This window comes from Strix aluco, chromosome 2 (assembly GCF_031877795.1).
Source record: "Strix aluco isolate bStrAlu1 chromosome 2, bStrAlu1.hap1, whole genome shotgun sequence".
NCBI classification, from domain to species: Eukaryota; Metazoa; Chordata; class Aves; order Strigiformes; family Strigidae; genus Strix; species Strix aluco.
The window spans coordinates 16,279,379-16,303,281 of record NC_133932.1 but is presented as its reverse complement, the minus strand read 5'-3'; the positions used below and the strand labels follow the sequence as shown (position 1 = coordinate 16,303,281).

Here is a 23,903-nt window from a genome sequence, read left to right as displayed (position 1 = left end):
GTCCCTTTCAAGGTAACAACAAAGAGGCAAGGAACAAAATATGTGATGATACAGTCAACTGGAAAAGTTCTTAGGAAGATATTAAGGAGAGCACATTAACTCAGACTTCCTTCTGAGTTCTCCAACAAGATGCAAAAGAAAAGAAAATTATACATGAACAAATGCACCTCTGCCTCAATCCCTCTGCTAGTACATACAAGGATGGCAGCCAGTTGTTCTTATTAAAGTCTGGTTCTAATGCTCAGTTATCCTAACACCCATGTTATTATATTGTCCCCCTCTACAGTTTCCTGGCCAGGGATTGTTCTGTTTGATTGGGACAAGCACTAGTTCAAATGACTGAATGATTTTAAGGGTACTTTTAAGTTCTCCACATCTTGTCCTCCAGCAGGACTGGGGATGGGAAGAACATATTATCATTCCCAAAATTTCTCTGCAGCCAAGACACTGAAGGTGAAGCAGAGCCTCATTTCCCCGCCCTTGCTCAAGGCTCTGCTTGTGCTTGTACCCAATACCTTGTCTGCCTGCCTCTGTATTCATTTTAGAACACAAAGATGTTTTGTTATCAAAAAGTGAAATAACCATTACATCCAGCTTGAAGTTTTCTGCTTCTGACACAAAACCTGCCTTCCTGGACATGTATTCTAGCTTTTCCTAACTGTACCAGTTGGTCTTGTAAAAGATATTGACTCCTCCTACAAACACTGCCCGAACCCACTCAAGAATATCCTTTCCAGCTTGGCATTATTATACTGCATCAATTTGTTGACTGCTCAAATAGTTAAACCTTTTTTTGTTGGGGTTACACAGATGGGAAAAAATACCTTTGTACCATTAGTTAGAGCACACCATTGTTTCGTCAAAAAATCCCAAGTGTACATAAAAAAAATAAATAATCAATTTTATGGAGATTTATTGGCCTCAGAATTGACAAAGAAATGATAAAACTGGGTTCCCAAGCTAATTGCCTAGAAAACAATGCAAACTAAGAGCCATGCTCTTAATACAAGGGCTGCGTGTGCGTGGCATTAAAAGCCGACTGTGTTTCCTTCAAGAGCTTGATGATTACAGAATTACTTGCAAGTAAAACAAAAAGTAATTGGCTGTATATTGCTGTTGGTTAAAAATCTTGTAAATGCTCCTTTCCGTCCATGCTGAATGTACATTACAGGCTCCCTCATACCCCCTATAAAAATAACAACAATTAAAAGCTTCTGCACTGTGGGGTTTTTGGCTGCAGATTTTTAATGCTGACCCCAGAGGTTCCCAAGATCAGGTGATGGTGACTGCAAGGAGAATAATCCCTTCACACCAATAATTAAGGGCAGCCTGTATAGTAACTGGGTTCTGTCATGAAAAACAGATAATAAACACATGCACATGTGTTAAGCTGTACTACTTTACAGCTCATTCTGTGCAAACATAATAATTTACATTTTCATTTTAACAGCATGAATTGCCCTAAAGGTAGCAAAAAAATAAAAAGGGCCTAGCCAAAGAAGGCAAAGGGAGAGGATCTGAAGAGGTGAAACATTTTTGTTCCTTTGAAGTAATATTATAGGATTTATAATAAGGCTGCAGGGAATAGTTCATGGCTGCAGCCTTTTTTAAAGTAATTCAGAATAAACTGAGTGAAATAAACCAGCTGCTGTATTTAAGATGCTGAAAGTTTACGACAGCCATGGAAGTTACTTCATCCTTTTTCAGTTCATAGGAACAATTTTCTTCTTCTTTGAGAAAGACTATGATTTAGTAGAATAAAGTTCCCACAGCCACAAACGTACATACTTACAAATCCTAACAGATAAATACCTGCAAAAATCAATAAATTTCAAGAATTTCTAACAGAAATACCAGGTCCATGATCAGCTCTGTTCTTACTACACAGTGAATCAGCAAGGCACTATTCAGAAAACAGTACATAAATATCTAAAGCCAAATTAAAAGCAATTTAATCCACAGGAATTTAACAGCACTGACATGTTTAAGAATAGTGATTGCAACTTTCCATTGTGTGGGAGTAAGGAGAGCAAATTCTGACCTGTTATTTGTCTGTGACACTTTTTTTACTGGCTGCTTTTATTTTATAACCTCATTAAATTTGGATGATGGAGCATTAATTCTATGGGCCACATGTAACTCTATAGATTTTTTGAAGACTAGCTGGTTAGTGGTTGTTGGGCTGCACGAAGCAAACCCACTGTTTCAGCCTGTGTATCCCCTGACAGTGCAGGGGAAGGAGCACACGTGTTGTAGATATGCATGCTCATGGCTCTCTGGAGATAAGGAGGGGCTCCAAACTTAAAATAATAATAATATGAACAGTCAGAGAACAGTCACTCCATTGTCATGGGGATTGGGAAGCAGTTCTAATTTCCAACTACTGCAGGTAAATCCCTCATTAAAATGTTAATTCAATTATATTTGGTGGGGAGGCATCTGATTATGGTACCAACAGCTCTTTTCTTGCAGATGGTACAGCGCCACTGTTGTGTGCAAAATACCATGTACATTAACCTTACAACATGCTAAGCAATAGAAATACATGGTTCAACATGGTTTATATGGTGCAGCAGGATATTTATCTGAAACAGTTTCAAAGACAAACTACTGCTTCTTAGCAAAAATATGCTCATTAGACCCCAAGAATTCTGTAGGTGAAAAAAGGAATTTCCAGTCTTAGTATTTATGAAGAGCATTACCTTCACTCTGTAGTAATGAAAAAAATCCAAAATGCAATGATAAAAAACTAAGAATCCCATGCCTACTCCTGATCAGGAATGTTAAACTATCACCTGCCTCTCCCCTCAGCTTCTCCTGTTCCAGAACTAATTTATTTCTATTTTAAAGAGGGTATGGATGGAGCTTTGACTGTGATCTAGTTTTCACAATCCACAGCTCCTCTGATGTGGAAAAGTGCTGCAGGGTGCACATTGCAGAGAGGATCCAGGACCAGAGAGGAGCTGACATACTGTAGGTCAACATTGCCCTCCAGCCATGGGCCACAGCAAGCTACTTCTTCCTGGTAGCCAGGACACATGCCCGGGGCTTAGAAAATCAACACTTCTTCCCCTGAGCATCTCCTGGATGGGACCGTGCTCCATGCTGTTCCTTTCACAGGGCACAGCCGAACGACCCAGAGTAGCCATGAAAAAGTGTCATTTATCCTTATTAAAAATAGGTACACAAACATCAGAAATAGATAGGCTTCAGGTTTGGCTTTTGAACATGTTTCAAAAGTAGCCCAGATTCCTCAGGATGAGCAAAATCTCACATCCTTAACCATATACAATTTTTGTGATACGAAGACAACATAAGTCAATAGGAAGGCTCGCTTCTTAGTCCTGGATGAGACCCAATGAAAGCACAGACACACTTGTTCTTGCAAGTGGGGAATCAGGACTTGAACAAAACTTGTTTGCAAATAGAGCTGGATCAAAAAATCCCGTTAATTTGTGAGACACCTGTTTAGTAGTTATTCTTAATTTAAGAAACTACTCCAAATCACTCTTCAGCCTATGCTTAGAATAACTCCAAACTAAATTATTAGTGGGTCAACTTTGTCGAGCAAGCAATTTTCACAGTCCCTTCAGTAGTCATCAAGACAGGTTTCGTTGATTTTATATTTTGTTTTGGGGAAAAAATGTAATTTCTTAGACTTTATACAGCTGATAATGGGGAAGCTGAAGTTATACTCTGCATTTCAGTAGCACACAGCAGAATCAATATCATATTGCCAACCACATGCATTGTTTGAACATAGAGAGTGATGTTTTGCTCATTACTAACCTGAACCCAGATGGAAGAATTTGAAACAAAGAATAATTGTTTGGGGAAAATCTCCTTATCCACAAGAGAAGAGATAATTCTCTTCCCAATTTCACCTTGGTTTAAGTGAGGTATGACTTCTTTTTTTTTAAATTGAAAAATACCAGTTATCTAGGGGATGAATTCAACAGATCTGGAAGCACAAAAAAGGCTTCAGTAACTTACAATGGCCATTCCCAAAATGTAGTCTTTTCTCATCAGTGCCATGTTTAGACTTCTTGTATCCACAGAATCTACAAGCAACAGAGAAAAAAAAAATTAATATAGAGAATTTTATATGTTAACTGCAGGTGGAAACAGAATAAAATGTTTTCCCTCTACAATTAAATGCCTGTTTGAAAGTTTAATGATATTTACATTCTCTGTGCCCTATAGAGGCATGTTATGTTCTCAGGGAATTTGAGGAAATTGGCTAATGAGAAGATTTGTTGATTTTTGACCCCTACAGTTTAATTTTACAATTGCCTAAGAATGTGTTTATAGCATTTTTTAACAACTGCTGCATGATTGGGGCTGCTAACGTTAGCGGGCTCATTACCGAGCATGAAGAGGTATTTGGAGCTCCTGGGCAGCGGACAAAGGAGAAGGTGCAAACCAGCCATGCTACTGCCCAACGACACCCAATTTGCCATGCTCATCAAGAGCCCTTGGGGAAATGGAAGTGGGAGTAAATGTGCAAACCAGATGATAAACTGACCTTCCAATCAAGACATACACCACAACGGTGAGGAGAATAATGGCTACTGCCGCTGAAATGGCAATCATTACGACCTGGCTATTCTCACTGGAAATGGAGAATGCTGGAAAGTTAACACAAAAATATATAAATAACCTCCCACATACAAAACATTGATTACATCACAATTGACACTCATATAGGGAACAGACAGATTAAGTCATCACTATACAGCATTTGGTCTCCTGTCAAATACTTAATCTACTAAGTAATTTTTCATTGGACAAACAAATACAAGGGAAGAAGACAAAAGTCTCTGGCCATCTTTGACAATTTACCAAAGCTGCTCCTGCTACTGCTGATTTTTAGCCTTGCTGATTGTAGTAACTGCTGTTAAACTGATACTTATATATAAACATATATGTAAATACAAACATACATACCATGACATACATATATTTTTTCCTTGGCAAGAAATCCCAGCCAGTCAATAAACATCACCCTTACTTCTCACTTCTGTATGATGGAAAGTGCTTTAATGAATTAAGCTTCCCAGTTAAGCTTGACAGTATCCCCGTGAAGGTTGTGAAAAGCCAGGGCACACAGAAGCAGATAGAAGGACCATCCATGGTTAATCAATGTCTACAGGAAAAAGAAGGGCTATTTTCTGCCTTATATTGGATGCTTCCCTGTGGTCCCTAGGCACAGAGCTTTGGTGTGCTAGATTGCTATACGATGACAGGACAACTTTAGATCGTAGGTGCTATGAACAATCTTCAGCAGACACCTATCGAATTTCACTGAGCATAGCAGAATTGGGCTCCTCAGCACAGTGCTTCAAGTTAGCTGTCCAAAGCAAGCTGAAAGCTAGCGTTCCTGGTCCAAACAAATTAGGCAGTTTGTGTACGTGACTGCTTGAAGTCATGCCATTCCTCTTGGGAAGAAGCCTCTGCCTATTACAGACCTACAACTGCACTCAGGTAGTTGTGAAAAATTGGCAGTAGGAACAAACTTATGTGATTTGTTGTCTATCTGTGTAACTTGCATGCTCATTATTAAGATGTGCACCACTGCCTCCTGTCATCTTCCGCGTTTTTGGACAGCTACCTTTTTTTTTTTTTTAAAATACTACCTTGCAGAGAAAACTCATTAACCTCTAAATTATGAAATTTGTTATCACTGTAACTGATGTTTTCTCCTTGCTGTATTTGTTTGTCTTGAGTTCCAGTTTCATTCAGTATGCCAAAGCACCATGTCACCATAACAGTGATGTGTAAATATTTTTTTCAAACAAGAAGTTTGTTTGCTTTTCAGAAGAAGAGCTGAGGTGGAAGAAGAAGAAGTGGGGATGAAATACATAACATATCTCAAAAATACATGAATGCCAAGTGAAAGACCATTTGGCTTGATGCTACATTTCTTGGCTAAAAAATTGTTGCTTTTAGCAGAGCACTTCTACACCATGGGTTCTCAAGCCTTATCACAAGTACCTGAACAAGCCTTATGAGAGTGTATCAGAATTATAGTCTTTAGTTGTGTTATAACTCTGAACAGCAGATATGACTCTTCTGTGAAAGCCCGGTCTTCCAGAAAGCAAACAGTCTGATTATTGAACATCAATCTACATCAGTAACTGGGTATCTAAGCAAAGGCTGAGTTTTTGATGCATTAAGCCACTTTCAGCTTCTAGCAAAGAGAAGGTCCAATTTACTACATGGTACTAAGTGATGAGAAAGCAACATGTAAGACTATGAGCTCTATTAAGAGTCTTTCTGATATAATAAAAGAACTTGTAAAGAAAACCTGTAAGGTCATCAGTTAAATAATGGTATTATCTAGGCATTAGAGAAAAGAAAAAGGAGTGCTGGACCAGTAAATAACTTCCCCAAGGCCACCCAGAAATGAAGTGACAGAGAGGAGAAGGGACTCCCTGACCAGCTACTCAACTGAATGACCATCCTTCCTGGCCTGTGCATATGAGTTTCATCTCAAGGCTACGTAGGAGACATCAGCAATGCTCTGTAGTAGGGTGGAGAATTACACACTGACCCACAGAAGTAATGGACCAATACAATATTAATTCTCTAGGAGCAGGGGTTTATAGTCCATAGGGTTCAGGCCATAAACTTGGAAAAGAGAGAGGTTGTAAATCTGTTTTTCTGTCAAACTTCTTCCCTTAGTAGGTGCCATGCTCTAGCAAGGTATCGCTTCTGGTACGAGGCAGAGGTTGAGTAGGGAGTGGAAGAAAATATCACCTGTGATAGTCATGGTACACTCTTTATAGCATGTTTCAAGTTAATGGCAAAATATAAAGTTATATAGTAATGCTACCCAGAAAGACACGTCATAAATAGTTATGAGTCGCATTTACTAAAGTAGAAAAGGAGTGAAAGCAGCCACTCAAATAGGTCAGAAACCAGGCAGGATGTCAGTATAAAACATTTGAACAAATACATACAATCTGGACTGGTTTCAAATTCAAACTTGCGGCTGTTTGTCCCATAACCAGCTGCAGTTCGGGCTCGAATTTGGAAGACATAGGTGGTATCAGGTTTGAGGCCGCTGATGGTAACGTTGGTGCCTTTGGCTCTCAGAATAGTATAGCTTGTCTCTTGTTCCTGCTTTTGGGAAGAGAAATTATCAGATTAAAACCACACCCTAAAAAACCAGAAACAATAGGTGGTTGGTACAAAATTACTACAAATGACCTGGAGAGCACCAGCCTATTTTTTGACGAATGCTTGTACAGCATTTCAATCAGCTAAAAATTTTTTTATTAGCAAGAAATCTAAATCGTTAGAGCTTCTATGGCCTTATGCTGTAAAGCAAATACTAGACACGTTGTGTATATGACATTTCATTAAATGGCTTTGCATCATTTTGTCCATAGTCTGCAATAAAACATGAAAATTAAGATTAAACTGTTATTGAAAAAGCATAAAACAGATTTGCCTACTGCACTGAACTGGAAGTTGTAACAGGCCAACAGACGTTTTAGGGCCCTGCAGAGCTATTGCAGGATGCAGTTTTTACTGCCTCGCATTTTACAAGACAGTGTTTAGCTTTACAACAGTCAGAAGAGAAACTCCACTCAGGCTCCGCACCTCAGCTCTGCGAACAGGCGAATGTAACTGGTGTTCTACTATGCTATAAAAACTATGAGATTGATGTGTCCATCCTCATTTGGGCAAAACCCCACTGAACTTGCTTCAGAACGAGTCTTGGGCTTTAGTAGCCAGAAAGGAAATGTGTGTTTGCTCCTCACTGCTTTTTGCTAAAGAGCAAGGTGTGTGTCCAGTACAGATGATGCGCTCACAACTACACTCTGCTTAGTAGTCACATATTTCTGACATAATTACTTTTTATATAAACTAAGAAATGGACCATTTTGTAATTTAGTAGGTTTGGATACGCTTCACCCTGTGTAAAAAGCTAATTCTGATAAAAGTATGTCTCAGTCCCACTGTAAGCACATAGTCTAAAAATTTAAGCATGCATTTGGAGCCCGAGGTATTGCTTATTTTACTAAAGCCATCCTGTACCAAAAGAGCATTTTTGGTTTCCTAAAAATGGCAGCTGGAACTACCTCAGAAAGAATCTTGGACAGCAGCCACACATGTGGGGAACTGTGAGAATCTCAGTTGTTTAGGTTCCCAACCGTGAACTTTTTTATTCTGGGATTTCATATGCTGCCCTTTGAACGCTCTGAAACACACTAAAACCATCGAGTTTCGCCTGGTTGAAAGCAGAAACTGAGTTAAATTAACGTATCTTGGATGCAAACAATCTCACCTAATTCCCACTACTTTTCATGGCATTGCATTAGATTACAAGGTACTGACATTTTAAATTTGACAATTCTTGAGTGCTGATGCATAAGTACAGAGGTTGGAAAATACTCAACACACCCACTGTCAAAGCCATCTCACCTTCATGTGAAAAGACTAGAGTTGTTTTAGTGTGTTTGCTCTACAGTGCTGTCTAGAGTAAGAAAGTTACGTTTATTCTAAATTAGTAGGTGATCATCAGAAAATGTTCACTTTGGTGCTACAGAAGCCTAACTAACCTGTTCTTAGCAGTCTCTGATAGAGAGACAAACAGAAACATTTACACCACAGTTGTGTAATTGCCAGAATCTCCAGATAATATTCAACATTATGCACATGAGTAATCACAGTGAAGGAAGAAAGGGGAAAAAAAAACCCCAAAAAACCCACCAGAAAAGGCAGCAAGGCAGCTAAGCCTGCGCCTAAAGGTTACCATCCAGAACCAAAACCTCAGACAGGGTGAGCTGGACCTAGCCTTCAAGGAATGACTATAAAAATGTTTACCATGGCTCATTTTCTTTGCACTAAAAAAAAAAAAAAAAAGGAAATCACCACTGGACCTCATAGTTTTCAGATACTTGTGTGAAAAAGTTTTCTGTTATAAATTCAGGGGATAAAATTTACAGGAAGACATTCTAAGGAGCTAACAGGTTCGCATAAATTTATTTATTTTTGAGCTAACAAAGGCCTAGTATTATAATTTGCAGACTTTCCTTATCTCATTGTTCAGCTGAATGTAGGCAACTATTTTAATTTCAAAGACATAATAATCTTGTCTTTAAAGCATAAAATCTTTTGTGTATGCTATGACTGGACATTCATTTTGATCTCACTTCAGGCTGCTTTTATGAAACGCAAACATTTCCTCCTTGTGCAGATACATATGTGCAAGTGAAAATATAGTCATGTCCCTGTCTGCTAATAATCCACAATGGAACTCTGAAAATAAATGTTTTAAACAATGGTATGGAGGATGTCATGGTATCTTAGTTTATGGTAAGCTTTTTACACACGTATTTTGTAAGTAATTTTTTATGTTACACTAGTAATCAAATCAGTGAAACACCACATAAAAGCCCAAGTTTATCTTTCTTAGGGATGAAGTAAAATTTCACAGATACAACACTATAGCTGCCATAAGCAGAAGGAATATACAAAAAGGAGAGTCAGTCTTTGCCAAGCAGAATTTAATCAAACACGTTGTTTGATGATAAATTTGAACTTGGATGCACAAAGCATATTCTTCCTGAATATTTCTGCATAGTTTACCAGACACAGTCTTTACTGGGAAGCAAATCCCAGTACTGTTAGTGTCTCATTTGCAAATGACATTTTGTAATTTTAAATTATGTTTTACGAAAGACATATTTGGGATACATTAAAATTTATGGTGGCAGTACTACTGAGAGTGAACGGTATGTCCTTTTTCAGATAAGCACAGTAAGTGTTTATATTATATGAGGAAGAACATTTTCTCCATCAGCTGCATGTACACTTCAGAAGCCAAAACCAGACTACACATCTTTGGGAGGAACCCAGAGTCCCGATAACAATACGGCTTCCCCTTACTGCCAGGTGTGAACTGTTTGTCGATATGACAGTTCCTATAAACCTTGTGGAGTATACATGGCCTACCTACTCTCAAAGCCAGAATAATAAAAGTTAAAAAGCAACTAAGTGCATTTGCATATAATTTACTTTTTCAGCCTCAGAAACAGCACAGACTAGATATCATTATTTGTTGGCTTTAACCAGTCTACTGAGCACACAGTTTCAATGATGGCAGAGGCAAATCTATTTTATTAATGTGAGGCTGCAATGAAATTTCACTCATGGTTTGCAGCAGATTTCACCTTAATAAAGTGTGTGGGATTTAGTTATCATAATTGTAAGACATATTTAAATGAAGCAATTAATATTTTGTGTGTGGTATTTAGGAGATGTCTTTTTTTTTTGCATGACAAGATACTCCTTCCAGAGAACATAATTATGTGAGAAAGGACAAGGAGGAAACAAAGTATCTGCTTGTGTAATGAAAACAACTGACTTGTTATACCTGCACTTTGACAGCTGAGACCGTTAAAATCCAGTACAGCATTATATGGATGGACTAAACTGGGGTGTCATTTGGTACCATTAACTTAACATAAAAAGTTATGCCCTAACATAAAATAAATGCCCAGAAGTTCCATACAGTATACCTCTGAAAGAGGATTTTATTTCTTTTAACTGTTTGGAATAAATAGTAACTGGGGCCTCAGAATCAGGTCCTACAGATTTTTACAGAAAATACAATTCCATTCCAAACAGTGAGTCTGAAAAACTCACATTGAGTTCATAATGTTATGCATTAAAACCCCATAGGTTCATTCCAAAAAGTTAAAACAAGTTTCCTAAAACTGTAGCTCCTAATTTCCCTAGAAACATCACAAAAGCTCTATTCTCTCTTGGTTACACAAGTGAAATCACTGGTGAAAAAAAATTGAATAGGTTAATTAATTACCCTTGCAGAAAATAAATATTTTCCACATACTTCATGACAATAATGCATTGGAAAAACTACATGATATCATAATTTAGATACAGGACATTCTATTTTTATTCCAATTCTATTCTAACATGCTGAATATCAGTAACATGCACTTGCCCATAAATATCACGTGTTCTTTGAAATTTAAGAACAACTTAAAGCAAAAAAATAAAACTATTTGCATGGACAAGATTTATGACAGAATTGGGCTGACCTGTATTACTCTATGAATGCTGTATTTATTAATTTCTAAGAGGTTACAAAAAATATGACAAGTAAAAACAAGCAGGAGGGAAAAGAATGGCTCAACATAAATCATCTACCAGCAATCAGGTACAACTTGTCAGGAGAAATACCCAGATTGCTAACTGTGAAGGGTTTATTTCCTAGCAGATGCCACTTAACAGCAGTGGGGTTTTTGATGAGCACAACCAAGATGATTTCTGAAGCAGAAAATCAAATGGACTGGACCAGTCTGAAAAAGAAGTCTCTCTTTTCAAGAGGAAGGGAGGGGGGCTGCTTAGAGGTCTCAGACTGAAAAGCAGCATCTTCCAAAGGTGTTTGGAGAAGGAATGAAGAGTAACAGTCCAGCATGGGCTACTCTGACCTCAGGTACGTTTAACTTGTACAGAGTAGTAGTTTTCAACCTTTTTCAATTTGCAGACCTGAAAAGGCCAATGGATTAAAGACTCCTGACAACAGATTTGCTTTTCTTAGTTACCTTTCATAAACCCTGAGGAATAGGCTTCAGACTCCCCAGGGGGGTGGAGACCACACATTAAAAACACTGGTGTCAGTTGCTTTTTAAAAACCCTTTGCTCTAAATGGTCTGGTTCCTATTGCCAAGCAGTTGGCTCTTTGGTTTGAGAAAGCTGTCTGGTGCATATGAGCTCTCGATCACAGACTTCAAAGGAAAGAAACACATGTGCAAGATCAACCTCATAAGACTTGTTCTCTTATGAAGCTGTCTTATGACAGCCAGTTGCTCCATAAGACTGGATATACTTGGGAATAGCAGCTGCATGCTCAGTCTGTGCATACAACAGTATGGGAAGGTGACAATTTTCTTGAATAAAGTAAGCTAATTTCAGTGTAGAACGATGATCACAACACTGCAGAAAAAAACACAAATAAAACTTCTCGGTCGTTTTCAATTAAAATGAACTAAATGCACACAAGGGAAAAAATTCTCTCCCTTTGGAGCAACTAAAACCTGAGACATCTCTTTAATGCCACGATGTGCAACACACCCGCGTGTTCCACGCTGCAGCCCGCGGTACTTGTGCAGAGCTGCCCAGGCAAGGGCTTCCACCTGGGGAGGCTGGAGGTGGACCCAAGCCAGGGCTGCCACAGCTCTTGGAAAACAAAGGTATGGCCAAACGGCAGCAAGATCATCCAGACAGGTCTCAAATGAAGCACAAGTTAATAATGCAGATAAATAACCTGGCCTGTGCAAAACAGGCTGAAGTCCTGAGACCTTTCAGGCATAGGCTCTCTGCGAAGTAAATAGCTCTTCCAAGCCTTACTAAAACGCAGCACCTATTTTCTTTTGTTTTAAAAAATTGGAAACAATAGAGCTTAAATAATTCCTGTGTCCCTTTAGTGCTGAGAATGTACAAATAAAGACAATCTGATGTATGAGACGGTTCTCTTTTACTTCTCAAGCCCAGAATCTGGACTTGATCCTGTCCTCATTGAAATAAAAGAAAAAAACAAAAGCGAGGGTCTATTGGCTACCGTGCTATAAGGTGAGACTGAACTGAAATGTTGAGGAAGCTTTCTTTTTCCCCTTTTATCAGTAGTACTACATATGTTCAGATTTTTACCAAGGTCTTTGAAGGTTCAAGTGCTCACCAAAAAAACCCCACCCAAAGCCAGATAACATATTAATTTGGGAGAAAACTTTTCAAATTACAGCCTTCCGATCCCCATTCTTTGGCTGGAGATCAGGCATAGACTATCAGTATCACACTAGTCCCACTAGTAAGCTCCATGAGAAAACTTTCTAAAGATTAGCTGAATACCCACGGCGTCTTTTTAACAGCAGTTTCTAAGTGGATATTGGCACCACATCTTCCCCTGTTATGTATGAAATACAAGCCTGATTTCTAGATATGAACAGCATTAGTAAATGCTAAATTAAATCATTATTTCTGGCATTTTTTCAAAGTTTGTCAACTTCAATAGCAATATATTCCATCAAAAGGTCTCTCTGACAAATCTACAAATGGCTAATACTGCTCTTCACAATCTTTACAACAATTTATGGTCTTTTCAATTCTACGAGTAAGATTTACTAAAAAAACCCCATTCTGCTACGAAGATTTTTTTTTTCTAAATACATATCTATATACAATGTAGAAATCAACAGCTGTAAATACAAAAAAAAAAGTCGATATAAAGCAGAACCTATTTAATGGCACATTTTCTTTGCTTTGTAGTTATTTACATAAAATTTATGAAAAATTCAGTTATTCATGAAAAGTGGGAACTGTCATAGTGCAATCCAGTCACTGAAAGGATTGCTCATCTCTTTTCCAAATCGTTTTTGTGTAAAAGATGCTTGCACCACAGGGAAGCACCAACACATGGATGCTGACAAATAAATGTATGAACACTGACAGCATAACAGAACTGAGTGAGTAAACTGCACTCAAGAAAAAAAAATTATTACAGCTTGTCTGCATTATTTTCTATATTTGTTCTGATGTGTTTGGGGATGAACTTGGTAGACAATGCAACTTAGCAATTTCACTTGATATTTTCATGTTGTTCTCCTTATCAAAGTTGAACAGATTCAACACTTAGTGTCTTTGAGGCAGTGAGTGAACAGGGCTGTCTCTGAATACTTAACATCGGCAAGATGCAATAATTTCATTATAGTATTACCAGCATAAAACCCTCCCCTTCAAGCTTTCTTCCCACCTTTTCATAGTATTTGACCTCGTAGTCCAAGATGATCCCATTCGGATGTTCGGGTTCCTGCCAAGACAGAGACACGCTGTTCCTGGATGTCCTGTCTTTCCTTATGACTGTGATGGGGGATGGAGCTGTAACGGGGATGGGGGGAGGAGGGAAGAGAGAAAAGCAATCTGAGTTTATCTCTGTTCCAATCCTTGGCAAAGAGTATTGTTTCCATTTAAGAGACTCATGAGCATAGGTCTGGACTTGTATCAACATTCAGCAGCTGGATTATAGTCCTAGTACACGTGCTTTAAAGCACACTGGCCTCAAGGAAAATGAACTGAGATTTTGTTAGACTGGTGGACTAGTGGCAAGACAGCAGATGGTTTCGATCTGCTACTACAGTGTAAGCAATGAAATACATTTGATATACTAAAATAGAGAACAAAATAACAGTACTACCTATTTGTTATAATGCTGAAGTATTATCATTACCAGATTCTGCAGAACTCCAATAACATTTTCATATGCAAGTGTAAAATGGTGCTGGGATGCATTATGTACAAGGAGCTAATGGTATCCATGGCCCGTGATACAGAATATGGCTTCTTTCATAACATTATTTGGTAAGCTCTCCAGATACAAATTGCTCCCATATACACTTTCCCTTTACCACAAATCAAATTTGAAGAAAAAAATCTAAAACTGCAAAATTACCTCATTTCTGATCTGTATTAATCAGAGTTAGGCACAACTATTGATTGCACGCCACAGACACACCCACCACCCAAAACTTGGAAGTACTATCAACGTTACAGAAAAAAATCATAATTACCTAAGATTCTTGAACATCATTTCAGCTTTAGACCACCCAGCTCTACCCGTTGTTCCAAGATTGGGCCTAGGTTTCCTGGACTCATTGAAAGCTATGCAATTTTTTAAATTAATTTTTCTGTTTCTTTTGGGTTGGCTTCCCACTCCAAATGCTTCTCTTCCATGGCTTTGGTCAAAATTCATCAGATAGCTTACAGATCACACATTAAAGGTTTAACTGTCATTTTTAGAAAAATCTTTTATCTTAACATGTAAACCAAATGTGTTTATAAGTTCAGCATCGTGCTGTCCTAATAAAAAGGCTCAAGCTGGTCTAAACAATTTAATTTTAGCTGAATCCAATGAAGGTTTTACCGTTCATATAAAACTAGTTGCACTTTACAGGCATCACATATTTGCATGCATTAGCCAGTGCCCTTTCTGTTTGGGTTATCCTTCCTGCAAGAGAATGTTCAAAAGCCAGGAAAAGGGAAGTTTTAATTAAAATAAATTTTTGAAAATTCATTCTGTGTTTGATTTTGCTAAACTTTCATCAAAACAGATCTTCTAGTCTTGAGTCATAATCTAAATGTTGACATCCTGAGTAGAGCATCTAGAAAGCCACATACCCCCACATAAGCACATATGTATATACACACTTCCACATTTGTTCTGCGTTGAAACACATCCTCTGAGAAGCATTTTCACATGTCACATGGTTCACAATAGCTTGCTGAGAAGATTAAAAAGTTGCAAAAATCCTTCCTTTTTTTTTTTTTCCTTTTTCTTTTCTTTATTTTTTTTTTTTCCCAGCAGGAAGAATTTATTTTGAATTTAAATTACTGAAATCAGATTTTGGAGGGTTTTTTTGTGGTGGGGTTTTTTTTGGTTTTTTTTGTTTTTTTGTTTTTTTTTTTTAAAGTAGAATGGGAAAGAGCCTTTCTGTTTTACTCAGACTCACCACATCTATGCTTGCTGAATGGCTGAAAAAAATTTGGGCAAGGTATACAGGACTGGTTTGTAACAAACATCCTTCAGTAATTCCACTTGAATTCCACTCAGGCACAAACCAGTGCTAGAGCCAAAATACAAAGCAGTTAGCTGGCTGGACTGATCTACTGTAGCCAGCTCTATGTTAACTCATATACCCATGCTTGCTGCTTTTATGCTCTTGTAAGTCATTTTTATGTCTTCTTTTTAAGTCAAGCTGTTCATCTTTTTCATATGTGAATAGATTGCCAAGCCCAGTACCACAGCTGGTAATACTTCCCATTAAGGTAACATTAATACAGATTTTATGAATAATTAATATATGATTAACAGAAATGGCTTTTCCCCTAATAAATTATGGTAATTTGTGCTATAACACATTCTCAGGGCAGGCTGAAATAATCTTATATGCTCCAATACAGATGTGCTTTAAAAAAAGCTTTTTTCTAACACAGTATTAATTATTTTGAGCTCATTTACACACATCTCTGCAGATGCTACCAGTAACTTATCTCACAGCAGTTTATTAGAAAAGTGTCTGCTCTGCAGTTATCAATAACATCATAAAACATTCATATACCTTTTCTAATCCCTAGGGTTCCCAAAGCTGTTTAGAAATTATACATCCAAAGTGTCTGGAAAAGACAGCATCCCACCACATGGGCAAATGGAGGGGAGATGACTAATCACAGGGAACACAAAGTTTCAGGTGCTTTAATCCCAGTCACAGAACAGATCTGAGTTCTGCAACACAGCGCTGCCCACCAGGACACTCCAACAGCTACTGAAGCTCTGAGCGATGGAAATCACGTATTCCAAAGCTGTTTAAATCACCATTTTATTTTAACTATGTGGATTACAGAAGTTACCTAGTTTTAAGGCATTAATCTTCAGTGCATAAAGGAACAGTGTCTTCAGGTATTTGGGTGGTCAGCTCTTTATTTCTACAGGATAAACCACACTGTGTTCAGAGGGGAAGATATGTATTTATAACTTAGTTTTACTTTTTAATCTTGCGTAGTTTTTTCATCTTTTTAAACTACCTTGTATATCATCTGAGCATTTTAATTTTGAAGCACACAGGCTGTTAAAAATAAAGACTCAATATCTGAGTATAGATTACATAATTTTCCTGCTGTTCCCATCATCTCTGTGTGTTCACTGTGTCAGGCTTACAGCTTTGAAGCACAGGTGAAACTGAACTGTGCTGCTCCTGGGATGATCTCAGCACCGGCACCCTCCTTCTGCAAAACGCGGAGTAGAAGGGAGCAAGGATAAGTCTTGAAGTGAGCATCCTGACAGCCAGCCTTGCCCAAGCCCTGCAGATGGGGGCAGGGAAAGGAGCCAGGATCCTGTGCCTGGAGGGGCTGCCATCCTGCACAGCCCCTCACAGCTGCAGCAGCAGCCTGGCTTTCCCCAAACCAGACTCCGCTGTACGCCGAGACACAGAGGTGGCCTGGCTCTTCTGCTGTGCCTGCTGCCCTGCACAACTGATGTCTCTCCCTCTATTTACTAAACTGTTTCTTTGCCTGTGTCCAGAATTGACACCTCTACTAACACATGGGATCGACTGATTAACAGTTGACCAAGATGAGGTAATGGTTTGACCAAGATGAGATAAAATGAAAAAATTACCAGCACAGCACATGGTGTAACCTTTCTTTGTTGGTCTGCAAGAAGCTGCACTCTTAAAATTTTAAATCTTAATGCAATCTTTTTAGGTTTTCTGCTATTTCTGTTAGGTAGGTTCGAAAAGTGTTGGAAGTCCTTGAACCCTAATTTAAGTAAACATCTTGTTCAGATGACTTCTAAATTTATGCTTAAATCTACTGCAATCAATGGATTTAAGATACAGTAGGATTAAGGTAACCTGTAAGTACGTATTGCCTTGCACAGGGACAGTCATACGACAACAGAGGTGCCTTCCTGACCTATGGCCCTAGATCAGGGCTGGGGTGCAGTTGGGAGGAATAACTTCACATTTGTACCACAGAATTAATTTCTAAGCATCACTAGAATACAATGTAATAAATAAAAACTTATAAACTATGTTCTAAATGGTGCGTAAACAGAAGTCAGCCTTAATTTCCATTTTGTAACACAACTAATCCTCCCTTCTCAGCGGAGTAGCTCAGTTACTGTATTTTACTATTTACTTGGAAGAGTCCAAAAATCCAGCAAAGACAGAAACCACAGTTAAAGGAAGTTAACATTATAAACCATTAAACAATGAAGGCATCACCACGAGCAGCAATGCATATAGTCTTTAGTCCTCTGTATGACGAAGAGAAAGCCAAGAGCTTCCTGTTTCTTGAAAACCATTAAACTACAATAGGATGAGGCTGAATTCAAAATCAGGCTACAAAAAGGAACAGAAATACTTTGCATTTAGAACAACCATTTCTCATTGCAGTTCCAGGATTTTCTTTTCCTAAATTAAAAGAAAAATAGATTGTGCAACAACAAAATGCTAGAACAGATATTTTAAATGTCTTCAGCTCCAACTGACAAAAACAATTTTGTACTATGGATTAGCAAATAATGACACATAATAAGCTTTTTAGGATAAATTGAAGTTTTAAAAACACAAAGTTAGGTTAAATTATTTATCATTTAGAAAACATGCATTTCAAGGTAAAACTTAAGGAGAGTACTTTTTTTAGACTAAGAAGTTGAATGAACGCTGTTTAGGTGATTTTTGGATAAATGGTGTGGCTTGTATACTTCTATGTATGTACATTTTTATTGGCATTTTGATTAATGTATTAGTACTCTTTAACTTCCTCACTGAATAAGAGTTGGGCTTTTTTATAATTAACTTTAGGCTTGTGTGGCCATGCATGCATAGGTTTAGTCTCAATAGTCACATGTAGTGCATATAGAGGCATTTTTATGCATCAGATGGTTACTATTTGTCTGGTACTAGAGTCTAACTGGTTTATGACTAGTTTAAGCAGTTAATATGAACATTCAAAACTCCCTAGAGTTACAAGGGGAAATGTACTTTGAGCACTCAATGTTGTTAGGTAGCCTTTGTGACAACTGGGAATGTGGATGTTGAAAAGGTAACAAACGCAATGATCCAGGGAGCTTAGACTCACAAGTGTAAAAACCTCCTCAGTCATGACTATTAAAGGTACAAGCAAATAACATGAAGGATCTATCAGAGGCGACAATAAAACTCTGCTCAAATTGATTTCCCAGTGAAACTGACCCCAACAGATCGTTTGTTTTCCTCCAGTTTAATAGCAGCTGTATATAAATCTCCTTATTGACTTTTTCCTTATTCCTTGGTTATTGTTTTCATATGTGACTGGCTTACAGATGTATGTATATACTGGAAGAAAATTCCCTGTCCTGCGACAGAGAGAACTCACTATTAACTTTGGGAAGCCATGTGTGTACAACTGCTGAAACATTTAGAGTCCTGTAGTTTCTTGCTTAGGTCTCTAGATCACAAATTAAATTTCAGGGAAGGATTTCATTCTAAAATGACCATGGCCTGATCACTTCCAGCTTTTCTTGCAACCAGCTATCAGCATCAGAGTAAAATATTCCAAGCTCTGCTGAAAGATGGTGATCAAGAACATACCTGAGTCAACAGAACTGGCTGTATTGCCTAAATTGCAATTTCTTCTGCACTGCTGAATAAATGGAGGGCTTTTTGCTTTTTATTTCTTTAGAAAACTGATGATTTTATTATTTAATCATAATACTGTCATCTGATATAATGTATATATTTTCTTTAATGTCTATGATGCCTCTAGGAGTAATGTGGAACAAGAACAGTAAATAAAGATCATAATCTGAAAATTAAATCTGCAGCCTTTGACAGCAGGATCCACTGGGACCCAACCCCAAATCTGGAAGTCTTAGAGGACCAGTGTTCAAACCACAAAACTATCATACAAGTCAAGGTGGAAATACCAATGTCGGAATGAACAAACTGATCTCTTGCTTAGAGGGAGTTTCTCTAGAAAACTGGAGTCACACCCGCAGAGTCAGGACACATGAGAGAACTCACCCCAGAGCAAGCAGTAGGTGCCCATGCACAGCTCGGTCTGGCACTGCTCATAATGCTGCACATACACATCTCACAACGCAACAACAGCCCAACGTCCAGGTTTTTGTGAACCTAAGCAACGACTCACAAATCAGTATAACAACATCACATCTCCAGGACATGATCACATTAACATGATGCCTGTATGAACTGCTACGCTTGTCCTTGGATCCTTTACATCTCCAACACCTAGTCTGTGCATGAACATTGAAGGGGTTTATTATAGAAGCCTGCTCACAGAAAGCAGAAGTTGCACTATTTTAGACCTTCTCCACTTGCATTACTATTTACTTTCTCCACTAAGTGCAGTTAAAGTCACTGCCTCCTTCCGTGCAGTTGTGCTGAAGCGAGGCTGATCCCACAGGCACATTCCAAGAAGGCTCAGTCAGCGCTCCCCAGGTGCCTCCCAGGAGGCAGGAGGAGGAGGAGGAAACAGTTACACTTTAACAACACTTTGGAAACCTGCTAAACCCTACACGCTCCTCTTCCAGATACAATTACCCACCTCTTCAGCGTGCACGCAGACACAGTCCTTTGCCCTTTAATCTCCAGGACACGTAGTTAAACTAGCACAGTACCTGTGTTTGTGTTCCTGCACGTTTTCCTTGAGCTGAAGCAGGCTTAATATATTTTTATGACTTGGGCTGTAAAATGTCATCTGATTCTGTAACATCATTAGGCGACTGTCAGCCATAGGCAGCGCACCTTCCCCGTCGCCAGGGACCAGGCATTAGGGAGCCCAGCCACCCCAACAGCAAGAGGCCCATGTCAGCATACAGGAGCCTCCCAGGCGATCCAGGCTGGATCCTCGTAGAACCCAGTCATCATAAGGAAGTGGGTGAAAAGGTTCCCAGTGTCTGGGAGAGCGCTATCAAGATCCAGGCACTTACACACATCAAATGCGGAAGGAAAGAAATAGGACAAAACTTAAAGAACAAATAGAAGTAGACTAACTTTGGATGAAACAAAGCTGTGGGGGGGAGCTCTGCATGTTTTTTCCCAGAAATAGGACAATTTAAAAGACTGATTTGTTCGCGGCTATTTTAATGGATGACTGCTTGCGTTATGGCAGAAGTACCCAAATGCATCTGGAAGCTGGTGGACTCCAGCCTGTGGTCACAGACTCCAGAACGGCTGCAGGCATTGCACAGGTGCCGTGAAGGAAAGGCGGCAGGGAACTGGAAAGGGGAAAACAAGCAGCTTCAGCAGGAATTGCACTAAAAGGCAGCTGCTTGATTTCTCTCTCAAGTGCGGAGAAAGGCAACCTTCTGGGCAGCAGCTGTCACTGGACAAGTGATTATCAGAGCTCATTTCTCACTCTTACAAATAAATTCTAAATTAAAAGCAAACTTCATTAAGTGTTGCACATTCATGTTCTCATTTCTCCCTCTTTTTATTAAAAAAGATAGCAAATGCTTTCCACAGAGCAAACAAAATGTTAGACTTGCTCATATGTTTAACACGTGTGTAATAAATCATGGAAACACCATGTCCATTTGGGAAGTCTCAGGCTGCACAAGGCACTCGCTTCAGAAACAAAATTATGGTGCCATGGCGTTCACAGCTGTTATTTCAGAGAGCAGACAAATGCCATATATGCTTTCATAAGGATTCAGCCCAAAGGTACTTGTAACACAAATGTTATTCTTTCTGTTCTCTTTTTGAGATGGTGATGGTGGGAGCTTCGCAGTACTTCATATTTTTCACAGAATGTGTTTAAGACCGTATCAGTTTAAAATAAACAGTTTTGCTTTGCCTTTCCTACCCCATTGTTACATTACTTTATAGGACGTTAAAGCCTCAGGCTTCCTGGTGTGAAGTTTTCAGAAAGAAAAATTTATTCGCCATGCCCGTAACGTCAACTGTCAGGTGCTGAGTAGCCTTTCTTTCTGTGAAAGTTTAGTTATTACCTCAATCAGAGAAATTCCATTCATAATTTAAGAAGTATACTTAAGAACCATCTCTAGAAATGCTAGTATCCAAAACTGGAGAACATAACTGCCCTCAGATAAGTAACTTATGATATAAAGTATTTCCTTTTAAGCAATCACCAAGCACTCCTGAACTGGTCTATCAGTAAGTTCCAGCAGTCTTTTCAACCTGCTCAGAAAACACTGTGAACGGAAACAATACTTCTGAAACTTCTTGTCCTGTCATTCTCTGGTAGTTTCACAGATGGCTTTGGACCAACTGCTTTTTCAAAGGTTAACCAGGACAAGAGAATGTCTGATGGAACAGACTTGAAAGTTGATCACATCTCCTTTCATTTTCTTTCGGATTTTGGGGTGATTTAACTTTTTGTTTGGTTCTAAAGAGTTTCTTTATATATAGAAGCATAGTTTACTAGAAGGAATGCTAGAAAGAAAACTCTTTCATATGTATTCTGCTGTAGAATTAGACATGCAAGAAAAGCAAAAAGAAGCAAAGAAATACAAATTCTTTGAGGGATTTCTGGTGTCAAGCTTACAAATTCTGAGGACACTCCCTTCACAACACTGGGAAGTTGGAACTAATGAGAAGAAGCAAAGCCTGTAATTTTCAGAACAAGCTCTACTGGCCTCAGAGGGTACGTGTCTTCACGAGGAAGATGACACATCCTCAGTTTCAGATCAGCTTATGTATTTGGAGTGAGTAAAACCAAAGGTTCATGTATGTGAAGACTGTGACATGCAGGGGTGCACAACTTTGAAACTATAATTTGGGTTTATATTAAAGTGCTTCTAAAAATAATTACTACATTAGCAATTCCCATTGACAGGAATTGTCCCCAAACACAAAGAAACAAGTAACATTTTTTCCCAGCTGTCCCCAGCCTGCGAATTGTCTAGACAAAATAGCTTCAAGAAACAAGTGAAGTTGATAGCTTTGTTTATGCTGAAGAGGAACACAGACTATTTCCCTCAGTGATTACTGAGGATGCTAGCACAGATAAGGGAAAGTGAGCCAGAAGTCTAAGGACTATTATTTAACTGAGTGCTAAGCATCCTGTTTACCTACATTTCTTTGTTTTTATTATTTTACCAAACCAAGATATTAAAAGAGAATCCACCTGTAGCCTCATGTTAAAGACTGAAATAGAATTAGTAGAGAAAACCATTATCCACTGATTGCTGAATACAACTTCACTATGACCTCCGGAAAAGGTAGCTAAAAGCATTGGAATTGAAACACTGGCTGAGCCACAAACTTCACCTGCGAACTTTCTCTAAGGTCATGAGCATTCACGTGAGGACTGTGTGTGCACAGAAGAGACCAGTGTATGTCACAGACTTTGAAGCCTCAGCAGAGCTTCCTTGACGTTCAGGGAAAAAGGGATCAAAGGCTTTGCGGGCAGAACGTCTCTAGCTAATAAAAGGCTATGCATGGAGTGACATTGTTAAAACACTTCCCTTTTATATCCCTAAAGGAGGAGTTTTATTGAGTTAAAATGATCCTTGAATAGCCTCTGGGCCAAACTGTAAAACACATTTGAAAAGCGTAAAATTTTTATTTATGCCAGGAATGTTTGAAACTCAAAAGATAAATGTCATTCAAAAAACCAAGCATGTCCTAGGTATTCAGTACATAATGGGGCACAGCTGTAATAACAGTCAATGAACCAGAGACTCCCTACATCATGTCATTAGCTCACTTTTAATAAGTCTATCTTCTCATCCTTTTTATAAGGACCATAGGGAAAGAAAGAAATATATCATGCACCAAACATCTGTGGCTTTCTCAAATTGTCTCTCTTAGAAGATAGATCTACTTAAGGGACCTGTCTTGGGATATAGATTGTAAAGTGCACACAACCGTTTCTAAATATGGATTTTATTTAAACAGGGAGCATCACACATCATTTGTGAGTTGCTGAAGACAGTAAAGTCTAGCTTAACAGAATAAAGGCTGAACACATAAATAGCATCCCCATTCCTGCAAGCAATCAAAGACACGTATTGAAATAAAGCTTGGTGCTCAACTTGGTGCTGAATTTATTCCCTTGAAACCACAGGTTTCAGTCAAATAAAATTCTAGTTCTGAGGAGGTTTTAATAACTTTTCCTGGGAGAAAGTGAGTCTTTGCTTACAATGGCACTGAAAAATTTACTGATTCTTGCTCCATTTTAAATGTTTATCCCCCAAGCTGAAGCTAAAGGATGGCTTGAAATTTTCAATCTGCAAATGACACATGTAGATCAAGCTATTAAAAACCAGCTATGTCTAACCTTTAAGACTCTCCTCCCAGTGATCCCAATTTCTGTACCTAGTAGTCAGTTTCATTCTCAAGCTTTTT

The 23,903-nt window shown here is 38.5% G+C and overlaps 1 protein-coding gene across 5 annotated transcripts in view; it reads right to left on the bottom strand.

Annotated features, from left to right (window-relative positions):
• Window positions 1–23,903, bottom strand: part of EPHA3 (EPH receptor A3) — a 231,936-nt gene that overhangs the window by 44,404 nt on the left and 163,629 nt on the right. For 4 of the 5 annotated variants that reach the window (XR_012621584.1, XM_074812199.1, XM_074812220.1 and 1 more), the window contains exons 6-9: window positions 13,787–13,911; window positions 6,963–7,125; window positions 4,526–4,628; window positions 3,994–4,061 (exon numbers count right to left, since the gene is read on the bottom strand). Coding sequence is in view for 4 of the 5 variants with exons in the window: in XM_074812199.1 (XP_074668300.1) it covers window positions 3,994–4,061; window positions 4,526–4,628; window positions 6,963–7,125; window positions 13,787–13,911 (459 nt within the window). In the remaining variant the exon portion in view is untranslated. The remainder of the gene's footprint in view (window positions 1–3,993; window positions 4,062–4,525; window positions 4,629–6,962; window positions 7,126–13,786; window positions 13,912–23,903) is intronic. The other variant, XM_074812210.1, reaches the window with a different exon arrangement.